The sequence below is a fragment of the Crocodylus porosus genome, unplaced genomic scaffold, assembly GCF_001723895.1.
Source record: "Crocodylus porosus isolate Cpor-Errol unplaced genomic scaffold, CroPor_comp1, whole genome shotgun sequence".
Classification (NCBI taxonomy): Eukaryota; Metazoa; Chordata; order Crocodylia; family Crocodylidae; genus Crocodylus; species Crocodylus porosus.
The window spans coordinates 201514558-201538404 of NW_017728906.1; the positions used below are offsets into that span (position 1 = coordinate 201514558).

At 42.4% G+C, this 23847-nt stretch overlaps 1 protein-coding gene across 2 annotated transcripts in view; it reads right to left on the reverse strand.

Annotated features, from left to right (window-relative positions):
* Positions 1-2571: 2571 nt before the first annotated feature.
* FCHSD2 (FCH and double SH3 domains 2) overlaps positions 2572-23847 on the reverse strand; it is a 248175-nt gene continuing 226899 nt past the window's right edge. For both annotated transcript variants that reach the window (XM_019530524.1, XM_019530523.1), the window contains exons 13-20: positions 17904-18065; positions 12046-12180; positions 10798-10881; positions 10492-10669; positions 9954-10174; positions 8366-8495; positions 8128-8210; positions 2572-4642 (exon numbers count right to left, since the gene is read on the reverse strand). In XM_019530524.1, the coding sequence (XP_019386069.1) occupies positions 4559-4642; positions 8128-8210; positions 8366-8495; positions 9954-10174; positions 10492-10669; positions 10798-10881; positions 12046-12180; positions 17904-18065 (1077 nt within the window). In that variant the 3' untranslated portion in view covers positions 2572-4558. The remainder of the gene's footprint in view (positions 4643-8127; positions 8211-8365; positions 8496-9953; positions 10175-10491; positions 10670-10797; positions 10882-12045; positions 12181-17903; positions 18066-23847) is intronic.

The window sequence follows — 23847 nt, forward strand, 5'->3', positions numbered from 1 at the left end:
GTCCCTTCCAGCCCTAATGTCTATGAAATCGATGTTGTTCTCTTTACACCCATGCCAAGATCACTTGTGGCCAGCACAGTGCTGTTGTAAAGCATAAGAGCCACGAGCTCAGTGGATAAATGGGAACTTTGCCACAGATTTTAATAGAGAGCAGGATTTTGCCCACTGCCTGGGCCGAGTTGCATCTTCTGCCTATCTAAAATTTCTCTGGGTCACAAAATATTTAACCTGTTTCTTATTCTGCTTGCCACCGTTTTTGCTGGAAACAACTGCAGTGAGCTCTTAAACCACAGCTCCAGCCTACCGGCATTTCAGTGGCAGATGAAGAGCATGGGCAGCAAGTTTGCAATTCCACCTCGTTGCTCCTCATCCACGTTAACTGTTTTGTGCCGGCAGTCAGCGTGACAGGCAGTGGGCACAGAACACCTAATGCCCAGCCGCTGGGAAGTTCATTTGTACTATCACTGCAAAGAAGAGTTTGAAGGAGGAATCTGAAACAGGACACGGCTTTGTGAACGACCGAGGGGGAGCTCTTCTTATGCACAAAGAGATGGCAGAGGAAGCAGGAATTTTCTACAAACAGGCTTTTACCAAAGGCTGGCTTGGCTGGTCATCCAAGGCACCTGGCAGCGCACAGGCACTTCCAAGGGAAGATGAGACATTTATGCTTGATACAATGAGGAAGGAGTAGGAAAAGAGAGAAGCAAAGAAAAGGGTCAGAGAGACAAGCCGGGAAGATAACCTTTGCAGTAGCAGGTTGAACAGATGCAAGTAGGGCAAAAGGGGATGCAGGATCACAGGGCTGGAAGGGAACTTAAGAGGCCAGGCAGTCTACCCAGCCGAGAGGAGGAGGAGGTTGTAGCAGCTAGGAAGGGAGTTGAGGAGGGCCATTTTGGTCCAGTCTACACAGAATGGCTAGATCAGTTTGTGACATGTTGGGACACTGCCTAGAGGCTGACCAGGCCGCAGCTCCTATGCACCGTCTAAACACACTAAGCCCGTTGGGCCACAGATTTGCTAAGTGGTACAGTGAGGGCTGAGCATTGAGAAGCTGGGCATAAGAAGCCACCCCTCTGTCTGGCTTTGTTACCCAAGGAGAGTTTCATTTGTTCGTTCTATGACGTACACTGATGCACTTTGAACCAATTAAAGGACAACTGCATTAGACTAGAGATTCCCAACCAGGCAGCCGTGGCATCCTAGGATGCCTTGAGATCCTCCCAAGAGTGCCGCACCGTTAAGTGTGCAAACATGATTCTCAAGGTAAACCCAGAGATGTCAAAGAGGAATCATGAGTGTTAATTCCTTCTGCCCCGCAGTGGGCTTGCTGAGTTGGTTGCAGCAGCAGACTTGCTCTATTATTTTTCTGTTCTACAAAAAGTGAAAGCAAAGAGCTAGTGTTTTCTGGAGGTGAAGAAGGTTGAGTATCATTGCACTAGACAAGAATTTTAACACCTCTGCTCTTCAAAAAGGATGCAAAGTCCTTATTTAAATGACTGGAGTTTTACAGAAGACAGTGGTGTGGCCCCTTAGAGACTACCTGGTTTTAGAAGTGTGAGTTTTTGTAGGTGCAAGCTCATGCCTCTCCGAACCAGTTAGTCTCTAAGGTGTCACCCTGCCGTATCTTTTGCCTGAATTCAGTCTAGCACAACTCACTGCCTCTCTTTACTCACTGAGCTTTGTGACTCTGTTCTTGGAGAATTAAACGTCCTTGCCAAAGCTTGATAGCAAACCCTGCTTTCCTCAGCGGTTTTGTTCTTTGATGCATGGCCAGCTGCTAGTATCTCCCACTGTGCCTCCTGTGTCATGAGAGCCGAGTGTGAAAGAACAGTCTTGTCTGCTTATCAAAAGGATCAGTGATGTCAGGAGAACAGGCACCACGAACTTTCAAAGAGCTCAGCACCTCACGGGGATGGCACCAGAGCTTGTTCCTTGGCAGGTGGACCACAAGGAGTTTTCCTTCCTGTGATCCAGGCCTCGTCTTCAGTAGCTGAAGTTATACGAAGTGTCTGGCCTGAAAGAAGCTGCAGGTTTTATGCTACAGTAAGCACCAGCCATGATACCACTGTAGCAGGGATAAATGACCCAGCTATCGTGACTCAGTGTGGCAGAAGGAGCTGATTTCTAACAGTCTTGGTTTAAAATATATTTGCTGATTATATCCAAACCTAGACGTCTGTTTGACTGGCAATAGAAAGGGTTACATGAAAAATGAACCAAGACACAAAATATCTGCTTGCATTGGGAAGATGGTACTGAGAGGGCTAATAGATGTGAGAAATTTTGTTTTTCCACTCTGGGTGGAAATCTGATGCAAACTTTCCAGACAAGTTTCTTTCACGTTTGTAGCTCTGCTTCGTACCAAGAGGCTCTTGGGAGTTAGTTCCACTTTTTTTTATTATTATTCAACATTTTTATACATAATAAATACAAACTTTTTACAGCCAATATAAAGAAAGCATTTGCACCTAATGCCTTCAGTGTACTGACACTGTACATGATGATACGTTGAATACATGCCCTGTATGAAGAAATCATAGTTAAAAAGGAGGCATATTTTTACAACTTTTCTTTTTTTTTAAATAAAATTAGCAGCTCTTACAGAAAATATTTTAAAGTACAACCAAAGAGATTTTAAATAACACTTTCTGAATTCTGAAAGTCTGTTATGAAGGACAGAGAAAAACTGGCCAAAGAAATTGAACTGGAACATCATTTATGGCAATACTTGAATTTCTTCTGCATTATGAAGCTTTTTTTTTTTCTTTTTTTTTTTGCAAATAGCTAAATCTTTTTAAAAACTTTTTTTTTAAACTTAAGAATAAGTTTGATAAACACATAAAAAGACCTCAAACAGATCAACAGGACAAGAGGTGCAAAAGAATGAAAACACACAGAAAAGGATCTTCAATGGACAGCCATTGATTTAGCAACTGGCCGATGAATTTTTTTCTTCAAACAGCCTCACTCTTGGTTAAAATCCCACTGGGAAGAGAGACATTGGCAAGTACTAACATTTCAGAGCCCCAGATGGGGTTGGGATTTACAAGGATGTGCAAAGTTTATGATAACATCTTGTACAATGATTTTGTAAATGCAGCCTCAAAAAAAAATAGCCCTTGTTAGTTAACTAAATGTAGAAACTTACTTTACCAACATAGGAAAAAATGAACACACAAGAGCGCATTCAATATAACCCATATAACAGCTCTTAAATAAGTTGTAGATGCCTTTTCACCAAAGCTTTGATTGATAAGTATTGCTATTTTCAGAACAATTTAGTGATCATATTTATAGAAACAAATGTTTTCATCTGGAAGGAAGGGTGTCTCCACTCTTCTTACCATTGCAATTCATGTTAGAACGCAACACACCCCGATTTCTCTGAAATGTCAACAGTTCCTTTCTCAGAGAAATCCAGTTTGAAATTAGCCTTGACGTCCTCAGACTCTCTTTCTCGCACAAAAATACTTTGAGAGCACAATTCCCTCTCTTAATTTTGGCCCTAAAGGAGCTCTGAAGGACTGGGCTATGCCAGGGATTTCCTGGTTCTTCGATTTTGGCTAGTTAATGGGTTTGCGGGGAGAAATGCTATAGGACTATCCAATGCGGAAACTAAATAATGCATGTAAATATTCTAAATGTAACTTCTAACTCTAGCCAGATGTTTTGATGGCAAAGATATACTGCTAACGTCGGATAGTAAAGTACACGGCAATAACCGGGATAAAAGTGATCCCAAAATGAAAAAAAAAAAAATCTGCTAAGAAAAAGAAATGAAACTCAAATTTCCAGATCTAGACAAAAAATCTCACTTACTTCTCTACCAGTTGGTTTATGCTATGGAAACAAGATGTTGCTACTAATTCAGCACCTCCATATTAGATACTCTATTACTAAATGAACTGCATAAATATTAATACAAAGAGCCTTTAGTTCTGTTTAACAGTTAATTATTGAAGAGGTGTGCATTCATGTCATGTGGTCTCCAGCACTTTTTCTTATCTATAAGATTATTTTCCTTTTTTTTTTCTTCATCAAGGGGACTGAAGAGGAGCCAGCCTCTCTTTAAACCTATCATTTTGTTCCCTTTTTTGTAATTCCATGAGATCTGATTAATATCTAATCAGACAAGTACTGCTACTTGAAGAATTGACAATCTTTAACACATTCCTATGGCAACAGTAATATACTGTACTAATGCACATGGTGTAAGTATGCTATGACTAAGTTGCATGAATGAGGCTCTCTCTGAAGCCTCCATATAAAAATTGACCATCTTCAGCCAAAAGAGAAACCTGCTCCAAGGCATCTCCTCTGCTTGCCGTTTGGCCCATCTTGGTTTGTGCTAAGGGAGGAAGAATGATGTATATAAAACAAAAAAGGCACAAAATATTCATGATGGTGGGAAGGAATCCAGCATGTCACTGTCACAAGAAATCCTCCCTATTCCTTGATCTATTAAAAGTCTTCATCATGCAAAGGTGCCTAAAAACGAGGTTGACCAAACACCACATTTGGCCTTGATTGTAGCACTACTACTTAGCTAGTCCCATCGTTACACCAGAGTAATTTCCACATCCTCGATCTTCTCTGTCGTCCTGCGATGATGCTGTGTAGGGGGAGGAGGAGCTGCTCGCACCTGAAACAGTCAGAACACGTGCGACTCTCAGAAAGATGCTGGGACATTTCATGACTATTTACATAGACTAAAAGTGATGTAAAGGACCAGAACTTCTAGTTCCAAGTGGAATCAATCAATCAATGCCTACAATAACCCTGCTGAAAGGCAGTGATCAGGCCTGTGATTCTAGTACCCGAAGGTATTTCCTCTGCTCGCGGTTTGGCCCATCTTGGTTTGTGCTAAGGGAGGAAGACACCCAAATGGTGAGAGTGGAGCTTGTGTGGACTGCACTCTGCCTGCAATGAGCAATACATATGAAATCAGTTAGGGGCTATGATTTTGAACGTTTTGTTTCGAACTTTGTTCTTACCGGCAGAAATTTTTTAAAAGGGGGAAAATAAAAATCTTCTCATGGGTTTTTTGTCAGGTTTTTGACCTATCAAACCAATGATGGATGTTATAACTGCATCTTTGAACTCCAATGACCTACCTAAAATGTATCTGATGCTCTTTTGACCCTCTAATGCCGGGGCAAGCAACGTTCGGCGCGTGGGCCGGAATGGGCCCACACCACACTCCATTTCCCAGCAGCCGCTGCCAGTGTCGCTGCAGCCAGTTTCCATGGAGACCACAGCAGCGGCAGGGTCATGACAGCATGGGGCAAGAGTTTCCATGGAGACCAGCCCCAGCAGCACTGGCAGGATGTGTGACTGGTCAGGGATCTGCTCATCTTGCAGTGGTGACAGTGTGGTCTGTAGCCAGGGCAGAGCTGCGATCTACTGCCTGCACGACCCAGGCAGGGACGTGCAAGCAGCAGATCGCGGCTCCGCCCTGGCTCCGGACCACACTCCCACCGCAGCAAGATCTCAGCTCTGGCCGCAGAGCAGCTCCCCACCCAGCTGCATGCCCTGCCAGCGCTGCTGGGGCTGGTGTCCATGGAAACCGTGGCCCTGCTGTCATGGCATCTGCCAGGGTCTCCATGGAAACCAGCTGCAGTGATGCAAGCAGGGGCTGTTGGGAAATGGAGTTTGACTGCTGGTCAGATCCTCCATTTCTCCCATCCCTGCTCTAATACTAACCCAATTAGCCGCATCCTGCTCTAACAACTTGCAACTTATTGTAGCACTTCCCAGAGCCTTATGTTAATTCTTATTCTCAAAATGCGCTGTAACAGCTCACATGGCACTGCTACAAATTGGATGCTGCAATCAGCAATGTTATACCAAGATTCAAATTCTACTTAAAGCAAGCATATTTAAAATGTAACACTGTCGTGAAACATCTGTTTGCTGAGGCATAACAAGCAAAGACATGTTAAAAAAACAGCAAGAATGCCATTAAACACAACTGTATCCCACCTACCACAACAGTTTTCAACCTGTGGTCTGCAGACTCCTGGGGGTCCACAGACTATGTCTATCAGGTCCACGAAAGATGCCTATGATTAGGGCCTGGCTTAAATCACAGGCCCAGCTTGCAGTGCGGTGGCTCCTTTAATCTTGGAGATCACCCCGCACACCCCCCAGGGGCTGCCTCTTTGGCCCCACTGCTTACTCCTGATGGCCAGAAGGGGAAAACCGCAGTTTTAAATATGCTGCACAGTGGGAGGCAAAAACCACAGCATATTAAAAACCAGAGTTTACCCCTCCTGGCCAACAGGAGCAAGCGGTGAGCAGGATGACGGAAGGGGCCCGTCTGCCAATCAGTAATCATGGGAAGAGGACATAATTGGAGGCAGGGAGAACTTCAGGATTAAAGGAGCTGCCGTGCTGTGAGCTGGGCTCACAGTTTAAACCAGCCCCTATCTCTGATTAATTAAAACTATGTGAACACCCTCACTTACAATTTAAAGGGGTCTGGCACATCCATTCAACATTTTTAGGGGGTCTGCAAATGAAAAAAGGTTGAAAACCACTGACCTACTGTGTTAAAACTACCCAAAGAACAGGAAGAGTAAGACTTAGGAGACCAGGATGTGAAACTTAGAGAGAGAGCTCCTCCGATGAGCACTCATTGATGATATAAAATACTTTTTTGGTTCCGTGTGGCTCCAGTGAATAGTGCAATGAATCAGGCCTTTGCACCCAAACAATGGGAATTGTGGGCATTTGTTAGCAATAAGGACAGACATTTTAGTTAGACAATTCTGACTTAAACTTTGGACAAGAAACCATCATTTTATGTGCTGAAAGACTAGAGATGGATCTCAAGAGACATTACTGTCTGCAAACTCACTGCACATCAAAAATAATGCTTATAAAATACAACTACTGGAACATAACATGTGGTTTGATTTATAACTTTAAAATCCCTACGCTGTTGATTACAAACCATCTCAGCAGATGGGTTTTTAATTTTTTAGTTAACTAGTTCCCTCCTCCCTTGTTTGGCAAAGTCCCTTTTTATATGGCACAGACATCACAAAATGTATTGGATCATAACCTTAGGAGCTCTCCAAACTAAGACCCACAGGGTTTATAAATCATAAAATCGTAGGAAATGAGGGTTGGAAAAGACCTCAGGAGGTCAGATCTAGTCCAACCCCCTGCTCAAAGCAGGACCGGCCCCAGCTACATCATCCCAGCCAATGCTTTGTCTAGATGAGTTTTAAAAACCTCTAAGGATGGGGAGTCCATAACCTCTCTGGATTACCTGTTCCAGTGCTCCACTACCCTCCCAGTGAGAAATGTTTTCCTAATATCCAACTTAAACTTCCCTTGATGCAACCTGAGCTCAATTAACTTGAGTTTAAAGGAACTTAACCCCAACACAAAGAAACCAACAGGTTTATGCGTCCAGACAGATTGTTGGCAAGTGGACTTGCCTTTCAACACCCAGCAGTCTCGGGTGTTGGGTTTGGATGTGGGTGTTTGGCAACAAAATCTTTGAAAAACATTAGTGCAAATTCCATGATCCAGCTGTTTTCGCACCTATGTTTTTCTTTGATTCCTATTTCTCTATATTTGTAAGGCATGCATACATGGACAACAGTATTGCTCATAAAGAGCATAAGATACATACAATATAAACAGTCTTCCAAACCATGAGGTAGTGATGTAAGCCCTGCAAGATCTAAACACCTCCTTTGCTAATGGTATAAATATATGTAAGCCTGAGAGGGAATTATGGGGATCCAAGTATGCCTTTCAGCATATGTCATAATGCATTGCTCATATAGGTGCAGCTTTATTTTATTAATCTGTTTCATTATCTAACTGGCTCCTATCCATGTGTTTGTTGCTTTTTGATGCATCTATTTTACAGCCCCCAATCTGGGAACCAGCCTTCCTTAGTTGGGGGGGGGGGGAGTGATAATCAAACCCCAAAATATAATAATTGCATCAACAGTATTTGTGGAATACGGTAAGGTAAATTCTGAGTGGGTGCATCAACAAAGTAAGTCCCACTGCTTTCACTCAAGTTATGACAACTGATGCCACCTGAGGATCTGGACAGGTTTCTGTATTATCACGTCATTAAGCACAGCAACACTTGTGACTTACAGGTCGCAGCTTGCCATAGGAAGTTTCCGGAGTAAGCCGTGGAGGCTGCGAAAATCCAGGAGACTCCGAACTGAAACTGTTTTCTGAAAGAGTGAACAATAAAAACCAAACCACTGCAGTGTTACTGAACTAGTCAACCCCCCTCCTTAAAAAACATGCTTTCACTGCAAGTGGAATTTTTTATTTCAAACAAACATTTGGATGTTGTGTTTCTTGAATTAGTAGAAAAATCTCTTACCATTAGTTGACGGTGATCTGGGAAAGCTCTGGGAGCCTCTTTTATCTGGACTATGGTAAGGGCTCGTGGGTGGCTGGTCGTAGAGTGGCAACGGTGGAAGGGAATTGTGAGGTTTTGGAGATGGAGACACCTGTATTCAAAAAGAGGAGAGGATTTTTACTTGTTTTAAGCCAATTTTATGAGCACACAGACATGTACTTGTATCCCAATTGTTTTCATCTAGTAAGAAATTGTGTTTGTCAAACAAAAATGCCTGTCAGCTGTATTTGGAAAGGAAAGCCGAGATATGTAATAGCGATTTAAAAAAATAAATAATAATAATAAAAAAAAAATCACAGGATGCCACTGGGAGCAGATTTTTTCCCTTGCTTTTCCAGGGGTAATCTAGACAGATTGTCTGAAGATTGTTCTAAAAATGTATCAACTGGGAGAGCACATTTCTCTGAATACACCTACACAAAATTGAACATGAAGATCATTAGTTTTATTACTGTTTGAGAGTGTGTGTTTCATTTAAATGCAGAGAGAAAAAGGAAGAATAATGAAATTCAGGCACATAGCTGCAATAAGGCAACAGTATAAAGCTGAAACTGGTATTAATATTTATATAGCATCACATGGGCATGTGATGCTTTACAAAAGAAAGATACACATTTGGTCAGGAGGTATTAACATCAGTGTCCTTTTTGATTTGGGCCAAACTATAAACTGCTTGCATAAAAACAGCAACTCCTACTGATTTCAACACAGCCTGTACTTTGACATTTTTATATCTAATGGTGCTAAGCCATCAGGACATGTGAGCTGTATCGCTAGTAATGTGATTGAACTTATTTCCCAGGCTGGTTGGTATGGCCATTTCTCAAGAGCAACAATAAAACAAAACTACACAAATCACTCTGCAGTAAAGGCAGTGAATTCTGATTTCTAGCAACACAGTCGTAAGCAAGAAAGTGTTTAATTTTTTATGATGATATCAACTGGTTAAATAAAATATCGTCTTTGAAATGTCACAATCTTAAAATATGTATTAGAGATGAAATTCTAGTTAATATCCTACAGCTAAATTGTCTTGCCCTCTAAAAACCTGTGAAGGTATTGCACAGTCTTAGATGTGAAAGCATTAAATAGACCTGTAAGAGCCAATAATGCTGTTTTTGCCAGATCCTGTCTGATCTCTCAGTGTTGCAAATTAATTGCAGGAAGGAGACTGGGAATTTCCTCCTGTGGCTCATTTCCCTTCCTCCCTGACCGCTCCTTTGTTCTTTGCACAAATCTGTGATATTTGCCAACATGCATCATTTGAGAAATATTATGGAGGCTTAGAAAATAAAGGTAAACGTTCACTTTTACGTTATGAGAGCATGATCAGTGTAAGCCTGAATATCCATTTTCCATACTCTGCACCCCACACCCTCATAGCAGCTACTGTCTGGATCACACAATGCATCTGGAGACTGTCAAAGCTCAGCACTAACAGGCTACAAGGGACTGCTGTAGAGAAGCCCCTTGACCATATGCAGGGCACTGTGGAACACCAGAAGGTCACACCAGTACTTAACCCACGACCAATTTACTCTTTACATACCTGAATATCTCCAATCCACTGAGTCTCCCCATTTTCTGAGGCTGTCAGTTCTTCCACTAACACAGAAGGGAAAACCCCAACACGCCCATTGAATTCACCCTCCCAGAAGCCATCATCATCCTGGTTCTCCTTGTTTAGGATACGGATGATTGCTCCTTCTGGGAAGGACAGCTCGTCATCTGTCTGGCCCTCATAATCATAAAGTGCTTTCACAAAACAGACTATAGATGGGAGACAGAAAAAAAAACAAATTAGAATGAGCGTTTCCTCTGTGTACAGCATGGCATCTTTGCTACACTGGACACGATTTTCATTTTTCTTTTGCTGGCTTAATGCTGGGAATCACAGCTGGTCCTGGACAAACTGAGAAGATCCTACATATGAGAATGGTGATTGATAGGAATGGCTGCCCTCAGGCAAGGCAAGACAGTGCCTGCCCTAACATCACTGTTAAGAAGAAGAAATCCGGGTCGACAATGCTCATCACAACATTTTCATGAATAAAATCGATCGGCCAGCACTCTCTATTGACTCTCACCGCTGGAATCTCCATTTAAGCTGCCTGAGATTAGCTCGGCTTCAGTTGAATTGTTGGAGGTGTGTGACCGACTATCCAACGCTGCCAGAGACTGCAGCATGCTCAACAGGCTGTTGGATGTTGGAAACTGCAGATACTTCTCTGGCACATAACCCACTTGGCCAGCTTTGTTTCGTGCCTGTAAGCAAATGGGATGGAAAGGACTTAGTTTTTGCACACTGCAGTAAGACCATGATGAGAAGTGCTGATCCCCCCCTTGCTTTCAAAATGATATAATGAGATGAAAATGAGCGAAGAAAACAATACCTTTACCCAGTCTTCCATATCTCCATCTTCAATCACTTCCAATACCTCATGTTCTTCAATGGTCAGTTCGTCAGGCTGAGAAGCCTAGAACAAAAGGAAGGTCACGTCCAAAGTAAGGAATGGCATGACACACACCAGGCAGAGAAACACACACAAGTGATAATTTTTAGAAATGAATGAATAATAAATGCAAAACGTTTTAATGCAGAATACTTAAAAAAGGCCTCTGGGAACAGTGAAGGTTTTCTGGCTCATAGGCAGATAGTTTTAAGGGACCTTTCCAGCCAAGGAGGGTGGGCTGGTTCAAAAGAAACATCCCCCAATATGTGCAAGCCTATTTAGTTCTGTAATTTTTATTATGTTAAGGGCAAATTGACACTACTGATTTCTGCTGGCGCGGCTATTTCAGTGAAGCATGCAAAGAGGTATGATCTCTGCCTGACACAGCACTGCTATCAGAAGTCAACACAGCCATGTTTTCACCAGTATAACTTTGTCTTGCCCAAAAATGGTGACTTTGCCAGTAGAGTGCACCAGTATTCCTATACCAGTACAGCACTCCTAGCATACACACAGCCTAAAAAAGGATGCATAAGTATGAAATACATACAAAATGTACCAGACACAGATGCAGCAAGGTACTTAAAACACATGCCTAACTGTTAACATAGGGAGCAATTCCCACTAACTTCAGTGGGACACTTGTCTCTTTATACTAGCATGCGTTTTAAGTACCTTGTTGAACTGAAGCCGAATGTACTTAACAAATTTATGGCAGACAAGGTTCTTTGGGTAAAATCCAATATCTTTTATTAGACCAACTCAAATAGTTGGAAAAATTCTTCTTTGCAAGCTTTTGGGTACAAGCACCCTTCCTCAGCCTGACGAAGGGTAGTTATACCTGAAACCTTGCAAAGAAGAATTTTTCCAACTATTTGAGTTGGTCTAATAAAAGATGTCAGTTTGACCCGAAGAACCTTACCTGTCTCTGTCCTCAAACCAACATGGCTACAACCACCACCCCTGTAACAAATGTATTTACACCTGCTAACAGTTTGTTAACTTTATTAACATTATACTGGAATAGGTTGCCTATTTAATATAAGACACATTAAACAGGTTTCATAATTACATTTACTTACTCAAGCAAACTTCCCCCAGACATTTAGTATCAGAAACATTTGTTCCGTTTGCCTGACGGCTTTCCCATGGATAAGAGACTGACATTTAAAAAAAAAAAATACAAACCTTATAGGAATAAACGACTTTGCAGGTCAGTGGATAATTTCTTAGAGTACCAGAAGGACTGGAACTGCTATCATCAAAAACATCCATGCTGTCTTCAAACTCTTCCCCTTCTTCTTTTTCTGTATCAGCGTTGAGCTGTTAAAAGATATGAAAATAACTGAGTATACTAAATGGTAGAAACAAGAGGGAAGAAAACAAACAGCAAAATGAATCATCCAGCTTTAGTAACTTTCTAGCCTCCTAGTCTGTTCAGGAATAAGCAAAGCTACAATTTAAGTTTCTTTCTTTAGCAAACACCAAAGGAAGGAAGGCATCACTAAAAATCAATATATTTGTTCTCAAAATGACCTCAGGAAAGTAGTCACCCACATGAGCAAATATCCGGAAGCAAAAAAATGCAAGTTATCAACTTACATTTTTGTCAGACTGAAGAGCAGCCGTATGTATTTTAAGCATTCGCTCAACCTTCACAGTAAGAGTACTGTTGGATGCCGGGACTAATGATGAGTTTGGAAAAGATTACATTTATATGGGGCAAGTCCAAAGTTCAGGCACCACCCTTCAGAGTTACAAAATGTACTCTGATGGCAAAAACATGCACTGAGTGTTGCACCTATGACCATAAGATATAAACTGAAAGGGACAGAAAAATAAAGCACTAAACCTTAAACTGAAAAATCAACTTTCCTTCCAATGCTTTCCTCACAAGTACTCCCTTTAGTTTTTTTTAGTACAGTTTACGTGAGAGGTTCCTAAGGGAAGGATAATAATTAAAAAGTGTTTATAAAAAGCAAAAAGAAAAGCCAAGTGGACAGGCTGGAAAAATACAAGTTTCTATAAATGCAGTTAGTATGAGCCCTTGACTTTGGCTTTGTGCCTGGATTCAGTCCCGGATAAACATTCGATCTCATGTGAAAAAGGCGCCGGCCTTCGAAATCAAGGGCAACGCTGCTAGAAAAGCTGCCGCCTTCACTTAATTAATGCAGTTTAATTTGGAGGTGGATTTTGTGCTCCTCCTGAACACGAGGTGGCTCACAACACAGCAAAGCAGCCAGGAGCAGGACAGACAGGTACTGCGACGGCTTCCCCAAACTCCTCTGCCAAATCAAGCTCAGTCCTCATCTGTGACATCCCGGTGGCATCTCCAGGACAAGGATGTACAGGCCGTTGATTTTATGATGTTACCAACATTTATGGCCTCTGTTCAGAGCAAACAGCTCAATTTTACTTTTCACCTGAGTCATATTTGAAGCCAGGTCACTGGAATAAATGGCAAGTTCACTGCAATTCAATGTAGTGCATAGGCCCAGATTGATTTTGACCTGACTTTGGCTGGGATGATGCAGTTGGGGCTGGTCCTGCTTTGAGCAAGGGGTTGGACTAGATGCGACTTCCTGAGGTCCCTTCTGCCCTTCATCTGCTATGATTAAAGCTTCCTAATTCATTTCCACTGAAATCCACTTTGCATCCATTTCACCTGTAATACTAAGAGACTGCTGTAATGCATAGTATTTATTATCCTATCTAGCTAACATATTGGCTCTTAATTTGGCACTCGGCAGATTAAAATAAAGCCACAATCTTTTCAGCTCCTAAAAATGGTGCAGCCACTACTAAACCTGCAGCTGACAGCCATATGAAGCATCATGGAATTAGCATATCAGGTCTAGAAATACTTGTTCATAAAACATCTGGTCCTGGTTTTTTCTAAGGGAAAAAAAGCCATTTTAATCCACAGTGTGTGGGCTGCTTAAAATTCCTCCAAGAGAATCCATCTGCGGACACGTAACACAAAGAGGAGGAAGCACTATTAAAGACGCAGAACACCTATGTTTGTTTAACTTTCTACACACAACCTGCCAATGAGTGTCTGCATAAATCCAGAACAAAGCCATCGGCACCTGCAATACTGAAGGCATGCAAAAATGAACCAAAGGCAGAAATAAACTTGGGTATACTGAAATAATATATTGATAGCACATCAAAATAAGTAGTGAGTTATATTTAGAAAGGAAACAGGGTATCTATACAGACTTAGTGTAGATCAATATGCCAATATATAGTTTATTTGTAGATCTATTTGGGCAGGTTTAATGTAGGGGGCTAAACTGCCATCTAGAAGTTCCCTCTTCTTGGAACGGGTGGAGGACCACCAACAGCAGAAAAAACCCTCCTTACATTTGCACCTCAACTTTGACTTGGACAGACCCCTTTTCAAGTAGAAAGTAGCAGAGAAGTCTATCCATTCCCTCCCCAAAACCTCTACAGACAGTGCGAACTAAGGCTGCTGACAGCTAACAATCTGGGTTGAACTAGAAACAGTGACTTGCAAGGTAAATGGTTTTATAGCCCACTAAACCAAGGCCATCCAGCTCCCTGTTAACAGTAAATCTAACACCTGGGAAGTATACTTTTGTGGGTATATATTTTTCATGACTCAACAGCTGAGTAGAGGTTAAATCGTATGTGAATACAAACATGGGAATTATTCTCTCTCCCTTTCACAGAATAAATAGACTGCATCCTATTTAGCATGTATCTGTTGTCTTCATTGAAGAACAGAGTTCCCAGTTATACTAATATGTAACAGTAGTACTAAACATGTTTTCCAGATGGCACTAAATTACAAAATTATGACTAAAGCTTTTGTTGGCACCTACAGTGGAATAAATCATTTAGTATTCTCTCCTAAAATTGGGCATTTCGGCATTATACCAGAAAGGCAGCCAACTGGCTACGTGACGGGACATGGATTCCTTGGGCTTGTTACAGGATTGTGGTTTTTTAGCAGGTTAAATAAATGTTGAAATAGCAAGATTTCATCTACGCTGCTGTGTTACTTCCAACTCATTAAAAGAAAATCTATTAAGAGCTGTGTTGGGCAAACAATCTCCTAACAAAATAAGACGACTGCAACCCTGGCTTTGTTCTGCTATGTGTGGCAATACAAAGGTAGAAAGGCTGATCCTTTAACACTGAAAAGTGCCTGCATCTTAGCGAGCGAAGTGAAAGTGCATCTAACACAAAAAGCACAGCAGTAAGTTCCTTTTATAATGGCAAGCAAAATAATAGCTGCAACAGCTTTAAGAAATACCATCTTAGGCCTGTCCCCATCCTGCTGCCAAAGTCAATATGATCTTTTATATACAAGGGCGTGTGCATGTGTAAAGGGGAAAAATGGAAATTAGATTTCAGCCTCCCACGCTCCAGCATCTGCCAGCCTGCCAGGCACTGGCACTGGCTTCAGATGTGGAGTCAACCGTTTGTGTGTCTGATTGGACCGAGGAAGGGCACTGGGAAGAATCCAGCCTGTGCAACAGGAAGCAAAGGGAGGTGGGGTGGAGTGAGACGAAAAAGAAAAGAAAAAACACACAGTTAAACATAGCAATGTAGCATGCACTCATCTTTTATAGCTAGAAGGGGCCTGAAATGAAACCGAATAAGAACCCCCCTGAGCTTTGGGATGTCTGAAGGGCTGGATTTGAATTCTGTGACTTGAGTCTCTCTCTCATTATAACACCATCCCTGGGAAAAGCCTCCAGAGACCAAGTAATGAGAACAGGGATTGGAACAACCTGCAATATAAATAATTGTTAATATAGTTTGGAGTCCGCATCCAATTCTATTCCACCTGGCACAGAGTAAATCCTAGAAGCATCCGCTGAATTTTTACTTGAACAGAAGCTTGGCTAACACTGACACGAAAATTCAGTCTCTCAAACGAGAGACTTTCTTCCACAAGCGTTTGCCAGAAGAACACCTGATCATTAAAAGGGTAATGGCCAACACCTGATCATTAAAAGGGTAATGGCCAACATACTAAAGGATCAGAGAAAAAAGTGGGAATATGAGTTGTGTGTATGCAAACGCTGCATCCTGGCTGAACAGCCCTTTCTCTTTCTTGTTGGCAGTTAAGGAAGGCTATGCTCAAAGCCAGGGGACCGTCTCCTTGCAAAACCAACCACAAAAAGCAAAACCTCAATCCAGTTATACTTCACAGGTCAGTGGAGGTAAAAGTAGCTGTCAACAACATTAACACAGAGTGTGAATTAAGCAGAAGGTTGTAATGGAACGTGTCCACTGGAATTAAAAAGAAAAGCACACCCACCGGTTGTGACCTCAGCAGCCTCTGAAGGTTAAGTGTTCTGCCATACGCTAAGGAGATGCCTACGATCTAACACCCTGTTTGAGGCAAAGTGACTACACTTTCAGGAATTTTATTTTTGTCTATTGCTGGTGAAGGCTGACTGCATTGCCAAGGGTGACAGCCTGGCAAAAATAAGATTAAGAGCTCTCTCTGTTCTTTCTGTTTTCCAAACAGGATTTCTTGGTTTAGGAAATTATTTATCAGAATTTATTTTGAGATGCATTCTTTTGGAGGGAAGGAAAATCTATTGGCTTAAATTTTTTTATTCCCCCATCTTGATTTAGATAAAAAAAATTGCATCCTCTGAAACTCAACATTTGTGGGAATAAGCTTCCGGCTCCAAGCTGTGTGGGAGATCTCTCTGACCTTCTTGTCTGTTCTGCAAAGATCTGCAGACATTACAAGAACAATGAGTGTCATTTCTAGCTGATAAGAACTCATCACCATACTTTTACCTTACATTCATATATCCTGGAGTTAAACTTTAAGTATGCTGGGTAGCATTTTCAAAAGCATCTAAGAGACTTGGGAATAAAATCCTATTTTCAAGAGAGATTTAGGGCATAGACAAATGAACAATTTACTGCAGGACTAAAATGGGAGTGGGAGGGGGTTACCATAGGCCAGCTGCTCTGTGTTAATTGCCTACCTCCATGTTCGTACTCTGTAGTAAATGAAAGCTTACCCATGTTAGCTCAACCTGCAGTGAAAGAGGAGTAAATTATTATGGTCTCATTTTCATTTATTCCACAGAAAGGATCTGTACATCCCATGGGGCAGCTGATGCATGTAAAAGCCCCAGAACCTTTTGTGCTGCAGTAAATTGTCCATCCATTCATACTCCTAGGGCACAGCTACACATGCTTTTATGCGTGCCTACATTTAATGTGCATTTGCCTAATGCGCATTAAGGCGATTTAGTCGCGCATCTACATGTGCATGCACTAAGGCACATTAATGCGGTGTGAGGACCAACTTGGGACTAAAGTTAGTCGACATACATTGCGTTAATGTGCCTTAGCATGTCTACATGTGCATTAAGGCGGTTTAGCTATTCATACCTTTTGCGGGCATCAAATTTAGGTGCGAATAACCTAAAATAGCTGTTTCTAAGGCATATTAAGGGCACGCACATATAGACCTGTGCTCTTAATGTGCCTTAAAAATGGCTAGTGCGCCTCAAATCAGCATGTGTAGACGTACCCTTAAGCACTCGGAGCTTATGTCCTGCTCACTTTCAGTTGGACAAACTCCTAAGTGGGTGTCTAAATAATTTTTGAAAATGTGCCTTAGCAGCCAAAGACACTCAGATGCTTTGACAATTTTAACTATACCTTTCATCCGATCACTACAGAAAGCCAAATAAACCTTTAATCAAACTTCTGCATGCATGAGGTAAGTAGAGATGAGATTTGCCCAAGGTCACAGAAGAAATCTGAGACAGAACTGGATATAGAGCCTAGAAATCCTATTTTCTACTCCCTTCTAGACTTTAGGTAAAGCACTCCCCTTCCTGTACTAGTTCAGAATAAACTACCAGAAATTAGATTCATCTGAGCCACACACAGCTCTCTCGCTCTAATGTTAGCTGACCAATCACTAGGTTTTTTAATACTTGCCTCCCAGTATTAAATGTGATCTATGTACTATAGCACAGGAGCCATGCTAGTGAAGGTTCAAAAGAAAACAAGTTTACACATGCAAACAGTACCAAGTGCGACGAGCCATTGTTGGTCACGGCAGGAAGGCTCGCCCAGCGTTCGTTTTCCAGTTCTTCCATCACTTGGTTCATTGCACTCTTTAGCCACGTATCCACAGACACCCCTATCTGCTTTAGCAGATCAAGACGAGCCTCTGCTTTCAGTTTAATTATCTGAGGAGATAAACATGGAAAACGTTAATCAAAATTCTTTCACACCTACGTCTCACTCCTCCTCACAACTAAAATGCATTTTCTTCCTGTTCCATAAATTAGACTCTACCTAGGTGGCTTAGAAAGCAGTTTCACATGGAAAACAAGTCCAATTCTTCACCTGACTGCCTGCAGAGATGTACAATGAGCCAAGAGGCAGGAAAGAGTTTCCTAGAGGTTGAAAAATACCAGCATATTCAGATTTTGCAAATTGGGCTCTTCAATCTCACGTCTCTTCATTTATAAAAACCTCCTTATTGGGTGTGAACAGAGATTGCATTTCTCTGTGAGAAACCCTTTTGTTCCAGGATCCTACGGAGTCTGTTGTCCCACCTGAAGTACCCATGAAATACGCGAGATCAAATGTGCTAACACGTTTTCTAAGGGCAATGCTTGTACCTCTGTAGGTTAATCGCAGCCCATTCAACTTAATTGCCAGTCGTTCCACGACAACCCTGCCACGCTGTGCGCTGTCCCGGGCCACTGAGCAGCAATGCAGCTTGGAAGGGCTGTGTGTGTGTGTGTGTAACGGGCCGTGTCAGCTCTCCTCTTTTGTCCCAGGTTTTGACTCACATCCACCAGGACTGCCTCAAAGAAGACAGCCATTTACAGCCATTTGCATAGTATCCAGGACAGTTATGATAAGTTATCTTCCGGGGGACATTTGTTATCATAAAAAAAAAATACATCCTATATTTAACCATGACTGTCCCTAGATCGTGGATCCTGGAGGTCCTGGCAACTGCTTTCCTAACCTGACATTTGTGTTATTTTCACAAGTGCTATTCCGTGGTGGACAGACAAATCATTCCAGCTCATCATGGTTTGCTATTTCCGAAGTGGAATTGTGCAGGACTGCAATTCCTCGATATTTTTCAAATCTTTGGCTTCACTGCAGAACGGCCACTGGATTTACCAGCCAGCTCTCTCTGTCACTACTTTCAAGTGCTTTGTTACTTGCCTACCGGTACTTTGGAAGCTCCATTGAGATCAACGAACTATTGTGGTTGATCCTACCTGTGTTTTACAATCGAGGAAACCAAGCAACAATGATAAAGTGGTTTACTAAAGGCAACACAGTGAGTCACTGACAGAGGCGCGAACAGAAACTAACTGAACTGCTTTGTAGTTTTCCAGGTACTTCCTTTCACAGCATTGTTAATTCTTAGCGTGTTGCCTCTGAAGTAACTTCTCTCCTTGCTCTTGCCAGTCCTTCCACTTTGAGGCATTGTACTGTGACATAACTGAATGGATTAGGAGGTGAAAGCTTGGCACAGGGAAACTTTCTATTTCAGACAATATACTGGTAAATCACCAGCAACAATGTGAAAGGAAGTGGCGAGCAAGATTTGGCAAAACAAATTGGTCTAGCAACTTCTCTCAACTGTCTCTCTTAAAAAAGCTCCCAGTAATGAACCACTTCCTTGTGCTGAATATTTAGTGGTTCCCAATTTGAAATGCAAATTATACACTTTGATAAACAGTCACCTAGTTTAACTGCAGATTCCCTAGAAGACTTCTATCAGCTCAGCTAAAATATTGCAGTGCTAGCCCAAGAGCAAAACTCCTAAATGACTCAATATACAATTCTTCCTCCTATACGTGGGAATAAACTGGGGAGAAGGGGCTTTATTCCTCCTCCTGTGATAGTGGAGAAAGCGCAGTATCAAGAATCCATTTAAGAGTATATTAAAATGCTGATCTCTTCTACATCAATTGTAATAAAACTTAAGTGTAAAGTACATATCTAACATGGATATAAAGATTTTGCAGGGATTTGGAATACTATATTGTTTTTGCTTTATTGTGATACTGCTCTGGATCATCAGTGATCTTACTTTCCATACCAAGAGAAAACAGAAGATTGTTAAAACTAAGAGAAAGTTTTAGCTAAACCTGCTAGAAATTCAACTGACTAAAACTGTTTTGCACTGGGGAACTTTCTTGCCCTTATCTAAAAATAACAAAGAGGCAATTGCAAGGCTATCTCAAACTAATTGTATAAATTTTATTTTTGACAGAATCTAAACAGATATGGAGATTAAAGGAATTTTCTTTAAAAAAAAACCATGGAGGACCTAAATGAAATAGTGAAGCTCAGCAGAATCTGCACACACAGTGGTAGGCATGCAGGTTGAGGGAAAGAGGGGAAATCAGTGAATACTTTCTATGGGAAAGGCCAAAGCCAGTGAACCTGGAAGAGTTTGTTTTTCCAGTTCATGTAGCCACCCTCTGGATGATTAATTTATACTGTTCTCATGTGCAAATGTTATCATGGAGAAAACAGTAAATTAAAAAATGCACAATATGTGCTATCTTAAATCAAGCTTCAAGGAATATGGCTTTAAATATAAGAGGAAAGTATAAAATACTCCTGACATCGTATAAACTGAAGATGGATGCATAAATCTATTTTAGATTGGAAAATGAGATGCTCCCAATTCATCACAGCCTTAAGCATATTTTCAAATGCTGACAAATCGCTTTGACCTGAGCTCTTGTCTGAACTTTTGTTAACATTCACAAGAACTATAGAACAAACAGAAGTAAATGTGAGAATAAATCTGGAATCTCCAGGTCTGCCAGACAGATTTATAAGCCTCTAATTCAAAACATGGATTTAATAAAGAGTTCTTCGATTATTCTCAGAACAGCCACTGAGAGCAATGGTGTCAGAGGAGAGGTTAGAGACATTATGATTTGGTGAATTTTGCAATTTTAAGGGATGTGTCATATTCACTGCTGAGGTCCCCCCACCCCCATTTTGCATGCATCTAAACGCTCTGTGTACACAAAGCTTGCGTACATAAAGCAACGATAATTTACCTGAATCAGAGACCCCCTATGGGGACTCCTGTTTAGTTAAAGAGTACATCAATCAATTCATCTTTAAAAAATTCCTTTCCAACCTGAAGTAAGGGGCTTGTAAGCAAAAAGCACAGTGTCCTTCAAGAAGGCTGTGCCAACATAAAATCACAGAAAGTGAGGGTTGAAGGGACCTCAGGAGGTCACATCTAGTCCAACCCTCTGCTCAAAGCAGGACTAACCCCAATTACATCGTCCCAGCCAAAGCTTTGTCTAGCCAAGGTAGGACCTATCTTAGATAGGACCAGGTGGCAACCAGGCAGATAGGAAGTGATGCATAATTACCCAAAGAATCCCTTCTCGTAGACAGGCTCTTATGTTGCTGCTGTGGGTATCCTGGGTTAAACATGCCTAGGAAATGTTACAGTGTCCATGGTCTAATTTTTTAACTTGTTCTCATGAGAGATGTTGGTTTCTACATTAGTTCAGGTAAGTTCAATATCTTCATCAACAACCTGGAAGATGGGATGGAGCGCACCCTCGGCAAGTTTGCAGATGACGCCAGGCTGGGGGGAGTAATAGATGTGCTGGAGGGTAGGGCTAGGATTCAGAGACACCTAGACAAATTGGAGGATTAGACCAAAAAGAAATCTCATGAGGTTCAACAAGGACCAGTGAAAAGTTCTGCACTTCAGACAGAGCAGTCCCATGCACGAGTACAGGCTGGGGGCTGACTGGTTGGGCAGCGGCTCTGCAGACAAGGACCTGGGGGTAACAGTGGACAAGAAGCTACACAGAAGCCAGCAGTATGCCCTTGTTGCCAAGAAGGCTAACGACATCCTGGGCTGCAACGGTAGGTGTCTTGCCAACAGATCAAGGGCAGTGATTCTTCCCTTCTATTCAACACTGGGGAGGCCACATCTGGAGTCTTGTGTCCAGTTGTGGGCCCCCCTCTACAGAAAGGATGTGGACAAATTGGAGAGAGTTAAGCAGAGGGCAACAAAAATGGTTAGGGGGCTGAGGCACATGACTTGTGAGGAGAGGCTGAGGGAACTGGGCTTATTCAGTCTAGGGAAGAGAAGACCAAGGTGGGACTTAACAGCAAGCAGCCTTCAACTCCCTGCAGGATGGTTGCAAAGAGGATGGAGCTGGACTGTTCCTAGTGAGGGCAGATGACAGAACAAGGAGCAATGGGCTCAAGCTACAGCAAGGGAAGTTGAGGTTGGATATTAGGAAAAACTGTTTCACAAGAAGGGTGTGGGAGAATGCCCTCCCAGCATCTTCCCACACTTTTTTTGCCAAAATGCTGTTGGTCTAATCTACTACAAGTCCTGATTAACAGACCCTTCGTTAGATTTCTCCTTGCCATTGTCTCTTCACCTGTCTCAGTTTGGTTGTGGTCACTGCAATGGGCAGGCAGCCCTCCCTCCACCTGTTTCAGGTAACCCTGAGTTGCAACCTGAGCTGGAGGCATTCCTGTGGGAGGCGGAGCCTGCTCCTCCTTCAGTCAGTTTCCCTACCTCTGCAGATCATGTGACTAGTTCTCTCACCTGTCTGTCGACCTGCTTGCCTGGGTTACCCTAGCCCCTATTGTTTGGGAAACTTACCCCATGGCAAGGGGGCAGGGGCCCAACACCACCAGGTGACCAGTATTGCTTTTTAAACCGACTGGTTGGCATCAGAAACACCTGCCTGATTGGACCTGGAAGGTGAGGTCACTTGATATATAGCTTGCAGTACAGCAGTTGCATAATCAATGGCTACCAGGACACACCGTTTGCTCTAAGGTTATTCTTTGATGTTGCTCTATCCTGTATCCTACCCCAAGCCTTCCTTCTGTACCAATAAAGTTCTCCTCCAAGCATAGCATGGGAGACTTATTGGGAGAGGGGCTGGGTTATACCTTGGTGCCCCCTTGGTCCAGCTGACTAATGGAGGCTCTGCTTTTTTTGCTTCAGGCTAAAGGAAGCACCCCACGTTCTAGCAGTAGACCGAGCACCCTCTAGGACTACAAGGTTTGTGTTTCCCAGGGGGCACAGGGCCAAGAACAGTCCAGACCCTGGGTGGTGGCAACAGTACCCCCAGGCTCACAGGTGTGCTCCAGGAAGAGGGCTGGCCAGATGCAAGGCGACCCAGGGAGGCACGTGGAGCCTAGTAGGTGGTTGGGTGTAGTGAGGTGGGTGGCTCAGTGTAGCAGCACCCCCTACAGGCCCACCACAGAGGGTAGTACAGCACTGGAAGAGGTTTCCCAGAAAAATGGTGGAACCTCCATCCTTGAAGGTTTTGAAGACCCAGCTTGACAAAGCCTTGGTTGAGAAGATGTAGTTGGGGCTGGTCCTGGTTTGAGCAGGGGGCTGGACTGGATGTGACCTCCTGAGGTCCCTTCCAACACTCACTTTTTATGATTCAATGATTAACTGGCCATCAATTACCTCAAGTTACCCCACCTGTGTACATGCTTGCCTAGATACTTAGCAAATGTTTTTTTCCAGGACACAAACTTGTATGGTTTATTCCAACATAAACAAAACTCTAAAAGTACTTGCAGGATTAGCTTCAGCCTTCATATGAAAGTTGCACCGGTGAAATGAAACTGGTTATGAGTGATGTTTCTTTCTATTTTTATAAGGCTGGTACTAGCCTTAGCATGGACACACATTTATATATCTTCCATATGCTAATAACTCTATTGGTATAAGCACATTTATAGGGGTATAACTGTGTTCAAACGAGATAGGTTACACTGTTTCGCCCAGGAAAAAGCCAACCTATTAAATAGGTACTTTGCGTCGGTCTTTCATCAGTCCCATGGGACGCCCATGCCCGCTACAGGACAGGGAAGTCCGGGTGAGGGAGATCCCCTGTCCTCCATCAATGCTGACCTCGTGAAGGAACATGTTGAGAAGCTGGACACCTTCAAGTCAGCCGGCCCTGACAA